This window comes from Canis lupus, chromosome 19, assembly GCF_048164855.1.
Source record: "Canis lupus baileyi chromosome 19, mCanLup2.hap1, whole genome shotgun sequence".
Taxonomy (NCBI): Eukaryota; Metazoa; Chordata; class Mammalia; order Carnivora; family Canidae; genus Canis; species Canis lupus.
Genome location: NC_132856.1, coordinates 6,318,202 through 6,324,279, shown reverse-complemented (window position 1 = coordinate 6,324,279; position 6,078 = coordinate 6,318,202). Strand labels below are relative to the sequence as shown.

Genomic DNA, 6,078 nt, shown 5'->3' with positions numbered 1-6,078 from the left:
AGAATTGCTATTTGATTTGGTTACTGGAAAACTTAGAAATGTTTGTTTGGAAAAACCCAGGTGTGTGAATATTTTTCACTGTATATTCTAGGAAATATAAACACAGATCAAGTATTCCTGATGAAAATTTAGCAACTGAATTTAAATGTATCATCAGTGGATATACAGATTTCTTGTATTTTTGTATTTCTTGGTGTGAAAAGAAATACAAAAGTATCTCGATATTTTTAATGCAATTAAATGTCGAAATATTTTGGATACACTGGATGAAATAAAGTATACAATAACGTTAATTTCACTTTTTTAATATGGTTCCCAGAAAACCGAAAATGAGGGCTTATGTCCTATTTCAATGGGATAGTGCTGTTTCAAAAGTCTTGAGAATGTTCACGCCATCTGCTGGTTACACACATATGAAACAGGCCCGCAAGAAATGGTGAAACCGGAATGGTTTAACACTTGAACTCTGGGTCTGAAAGGCAAGAGGATGTAACTGGGCTCACAAAACACTAGACTACCTGTATGCTAAGAGAGGACGAGAAATGTTTATAGTCTTGAAATCCTAGAGAAAATCTGACTTACTAAGACTTGACAGTGACCATGAGCAGATATGCAGACTGTTTCGTCATCCTAAGTTGGGCCACCCTGGCCAACAACAAAAGGTTATTTGGGGGTCCCTCTCATAACCAGTGACCACTGGGTCCTACAGGCCTGGGCTTACTGCTGCCTTAGACTAGCCTTCCCATCCCTTCTCCACAAACAGACTCTCAAATCCTTCTGCCCTACCTCATAAACATACCCTCTTTCCATCTTTCTCATTTGTCTGTTTTCTTCCTTCTCTTCCATCTTTTTCTTATGATTCTGGTATAACTAATATCCTATTTTTTCTTTCTAGTATTCCAATTTTTTTTTCTGTCTCCTTTACCTTTATTCTACAACTGTTCAGTTGGTTTTGTAGCTTTAGTTCCTATGTTTAGGTCTTCGATCCATTTTGACATTGAGTTGGCTTTGTTTATAGCCCGAGTTATGGGTCCAAATTCATTCTTTTGCATGTGGACAGTCAGCTGTCCCCAAATGATCTGTTGAAGAAATTATTCTTTCCCTATTGGATGGCCTTGGCACCACTGTCAAATATCCACTGACCACAGAAATATGGATTTCTTTTTGGACTCTCAAAGTTAGTCCATGGCTCTAGGTGCTTATCCTATGTCAGTACAACACTGCTTTGATGCCTATAGCTTTGTAGTAAGTCTTGAAATCAGGAAGGAGTCCTCCAACTCTGTTCCTTTTCAAGACTGTTTTGAATATCCTGGGTATCTTCAATTCCATATGAATTTTAGTATCAACTTATCCTAAATTTCTGCAAAAAAGGTGGCTGAGTCAGTTGATTATATTTTTAAAAAGAGGTATTTGCCTGATCAGGCTGACAGAATGACCCTTAAGACAGGCAACTTTGCCTTTGACGTAGAGTTAAGAGATTAAGTATGCAAGAATTTGGGATTTTCATCCAGTACTACTTGATACTGGAATGACAAGACTGAGAGCAGAGGACACTGGAAAAATCAAATTTGGAGCAAACATGAGCCTAAAGAAACTACATTTAATTCCCAGACTGCTGCTTGGATGCCACATGATCTTGGACAAGTACCCTCACTAGGCTCCAGTTTGCAATCTATAAGGGCACCCCCATCAGTACCACTGAGACCATGTGGATCAGAGCCCACAGGAGGGCAGGCTCCTTCTGGAACTTGGAAGATCTGCTCTAGCATGTTCCTACAGGATTCACTGGCCTGGGAGGCAGCCATAGGAACCCTATGGGCCAATTCCCCCTGCTTATCTGGACCTGTGAAGTCATAGGTGCAGCAAGCAGATGATGGGATGTTTTCAGGCATAGGAAATGCTTCTGGAGCTCTGCTCACTAACTCATTTGTTAGTAAAGATGAAGGGATCTCCCTGCCTCACTCCAGCCCAGATCTATTTCAGTTAGACTTCTGAGGTGACATGGCTTCTGAGAGTAATGAGGGCCTACAGTGGGTGCAGCAGAGAGGCAGGCCCAGCTGAAAAACTCACCCTTAAGCTAAGGCATGTCTCCCTCTCTGACTAGGCCCGACAGCCTCCACATGGGCCCTGGGCACTCTACACACTTAGTGAATTGCCCACTAAGCATGTGTGGTGACAATCACCATTTAAGATGGGATGACAAGAGAAGTCACTTCATCTTCTACCTTTCTGGATTATGAAGTTCTCCTCCCTTATCTTTCTCATCATTTTAAGTATTATTGCTTAATAGTCTACCAGCTTCAGGGTCCTCTTGGAGACTAGATCACCCTGGTCCACATAGTGTCCCCTCATTTGCCATTCTGACAGGCATACATGCTTCCTGACAGATACTCCATCAACTTATATGGAAACTGAATCCTTAGAACAAAGAGAGCTGCATGTTAGTATTTGCAAAAGGAAAGGAAAGGAACCTTTAAAGAACCCAAGGGAGTGGGTGCGAAACACAGTTACAAGCTCCTCAGCAGGGTCATATATGACAGCTCACACATAAATCCAGACAGATAGGTCTTCCTATCAATTAGAAAGAAATGAACAGTCAAGTGGCTACAGAATTCCCACGGTACCATTCACTTTCTTCCTTGATGACAAATCCAACATGAAGTCTGTATCTTCTAGGGAAAGAACAGGAGGAGAAAGGTATAATTCAGTCTCTAAAGTTGTATTTTCCTCAATGTGGAAGGGGAAGGCACCATCAACAGTGTAGACCCAAGTCAGAATGCTTTTGAAGTTCATGTCACTTGTTTATAATATGATATCATATCATCCAGAGTTTCAAAAGTAACTGTAGGGGCTTGTGGTGGGCTGCTGGGGGCAGGAGTTGAAGGTGTCTGCGAAGAGCTGGGGCCATGGTTCTGGCCAGAGCACTGTCCTGGCTCACTCTGTGCTGGTGCAGGTCTGCTCCATGGCTGGCTACCAAGGGAACCAGTTCTCTTTTGACCCACAAAGTAATCTGATGGTGGGGCAAACTCAGGATCTCTCTCGGCCCGGAGATCTGACTGCCTCTTTGACCAGAACCCAAAGGAAAAATCTAATAAAAATAAGAAAGAATATTATCAGAACTGATTACCGAACCAGTTGAATTTTTACTGTTATTATTTTTCAATTATTATATACATTTCTTAAAAGCCAACTCCCGTTCTCTGGAGAATAAGGATAGCAATACCATAATACAAGCTCTACATAATGCCTACAAAAATATAAGGAAGCAGGGTAAGAAAAGGGAGTGTCTACTTCCAGATGGGGAAAAATTCAAGGAAGGCTCTGTGGAGAAGGCCGGTAGGTTCTGGAAGTATTGCCAAAAAGGCACTAAAATTGTGTTTGAAAGATAGAGAGGGCAGCCCCAGTGGCGCAGTGGTTTAGTGCCGCCTGCAGCCCAGGGTGTGATCCTGGAGACTGAGGATCGAGTCCCACATCGGGCTCCTTGCATGGAGCCTGCTTCTCCCTCTGTCTGTGTCTCTGCCTCTCTCTCTGTGTGTTTCTCATGAATAAATAAACAATAAAAAAAAAGAAAGAAATATCAAACCCTCAGATCATTTGCTTGACATGATGCAGGTACTTCATAAGACACAGATTTTGGCCTTTATTGAGTTTTAGAAGACACAAAAAGATACCTGCCCAAATCTCATTTGGTATTTCTTTTTTTTTTTTTCATTTGGTGTTTCATCTCTCCTTCTAACAGCAGCACTAACCTAAGGCACTCGCCTTTCTGCCTATCTTTACCTGTGTTGGATCTTATCAGCTCTAACAGCAACAACATGAGCTAATGTACTATTCTAATGATCTCACTTGAAGAGATATAAATCACAGCCTACTCCAACAAGAAGCTGCTGTGGGCACAACAGTGTATTTACAGAAAATTTAGCATGACCCAACACAACCACATGCAAATCCACGTTAATAAGGCGGCACACAGACTATCCTCAACTGAATGCAAAAGAGACTGCTAAAGACTTTAAAACACCAAACCTTCAAAGATTTTTAGAAGTGGCTCCTGATAAAGGGCATTCCAAAGCTGTAAAGCCACATGAGGGCAGCACAAATTTTAAAAAACTTCCCTTGGTGCTTCTAAAAAAATTGTTCTTTTGAAATGATGTATTTTGATCTTGGTCTTTCATAATCACACTTTCTAGTGCTCCTGTTTACAAACAGCTAGTGTCTGGGGACTACGAAGAACCCAGCTGGAAGATCTGGAGCAGTCCTTAAACCTCAAGGGGCCACTAAGACTCATGAAAATGATATTCTGAGATGAACTAGAAAAATCTCCTGTGTAAAGCCCATCACTGGAAAGGGTTTATACCTTGGAGCTCACCCCCCTTACCTTTTCCTCTGTCCCACTCTCGGACATGGGGCACTCCGGGCCTGGTATCCTTCCTCTCCTGAACAATGACTTCTACTTTGCTACTCTGGGCAGCAGTACGTGGAGCTGGCACAGCCTCTGGTTCTGGTGGCAAAGATCCAATAACATCTATTTTTTGCAAGTGAATAAGACATCATTATAATAAAGCTTAAAGCTAGTTTAAAAATAAAAATTAAATAGAACACGTTAATCTTAAGAGTACAAGTAATGATCAGTATTAAATGAGCACCTACCATGGCCAGGCAGTGGACTAAGTATACAACAGTGTACAATTCTTGTCATAACCCTAACAAAGTCAGTATTAGAATTCTCATTTTATAAATGAGGAAAATTAAGCTCAAAAATGTTACACAGGTAGAAACTGACAAGAGCCAGGATCAAACCCAGGTTGGAGGGATTTCAGTCTCTGTTTCCCACTATGCCACCTCACTTCCCCAGACCACCAGCTGAAGGACCAGAAATCCCTACTCAATTAAAGTAAGAGTCTCAGATAAAGCAAGGGGACCTAGGGTGATAAAGAGCTGAAGCATGGCAACAGGCTGTAAGCTATTCACCTTTGGCCAGATTTTTAAAGAAAATGGGTTTTTAAAAAACAGCTGTGGTGGCACTTCACATGTTGTGAAAATGACAAATGTTCAGGAGTAGAGCAAAAACAAATGGTATGCAACGCTTAACATGTTTCAGGGACCTAGCATCATACAAAACAGCAGAGGTGATTTCTCAGCTTTTCAAAGTTTCTGGTCTCCTTTCAGAGCTAAACGAAGCTGTGTTCAGAATCAGAAGGGGCTTGGCACAGGCTTCTGTGAGGGCTGGAGACGCTGGCATATGCCCCTGACACCCATACCCCCTTCTCCTTTTGGAAACAGAATGCCCCCAGTTTCAGCTGGGGGTGTGGCCACCTCACAGGACAAGCCATTCTGCAGCCCCCTGCAGCTGCATTCAGGCCAGTGGGATGTAAATGTGGGTTGTGTGTGCCTTCCACTTCAGATTGCTAAAGCAGCTGGTTCCTCTCCCCTCTTTCCCCTTCCCTGGGACAGGACCACAAACAGGTGCTGGGGAGTAATTGTCTGCCCTGCAGGGAGAACAACACTCTGGGAATGGCAGAAGCAGGAAGAAAGGAGGAAGCTGGGACTAGGTGACGATCTGGGGCAGAGCTACCATGTGCCTGGAAAAACACTAGCTCTAAAACATTAAAACAGAAAACAGACTTCCATCTTGTTTGAGCCAGTCCATGCAGGGGTCTTGGTCGGGACAGCTAAGCCCAGACTAGGGTAACTCATACGGCATGCAGCAAGCCTGTAGGGGGACAATATCTAACAGTGTTTCCACACGGTGTGACCTCTCGTAAGCCGTCCAGACTCATAAATTCTTTCTTTTGACTTTGTGCATATATTTATTCTTTAAAATAAGTTAATGTATAATAACCAAAAAGCATACATCCATAGCAAAAGAAAATTGGTCCAAAACATGTATGCACAACTAAACTTTATTTTAAAACATCTCTTCTCTAAGTCTCAGTTACTAAACCACACCATTCTATAAAGTAACACAACGTCCTGTTAATTTTTTTATCTATATAAAAAAATTCCTTGGAGTGTCACTCTTTATCACTTTGATTATAAAACAACTGCTCCTGGCAGTACCTTTGAGGGTACCCTGCT

General features: G+C 42.1%; 1 protein-coding gene across 2 annotated transcripts in view; it reads right to left on the bottom strand.

Annotated features, from left to right (window-relative positions):
* Positions 1 to 289: 289 nt before the first annotated feature.
* The window catches only part of CCDC174 (coiled-coil domain containing 174), a 25,003-nt gene continuing 19,214 nt past the window's right edge, over positions 290 to 6,078 (bottom strand). The window contains exons 10-11 of one of the 2 annotated variants that reach the window (XM_072785015.1): positions 4,379 to 4,525; positions 290 to 3,088 (exon numbers count right to left, since the gene is read on the bottom strand). In XM_072785015.1, the coding sequence (XP_072641116.1) occupies positions 2,790 to 3,088; positions 4,379 to 4,525 (446 nt within the window). In that variant the 3' untranslated portion in view covers positions 290 to 2,789. The remainder of the gene's footprint in view (positions 3,089 to 4,378; positions 4,526 to 6,078) is intronic. The other variant, XM_072785016.1, reaches the window with a different exon arrangement.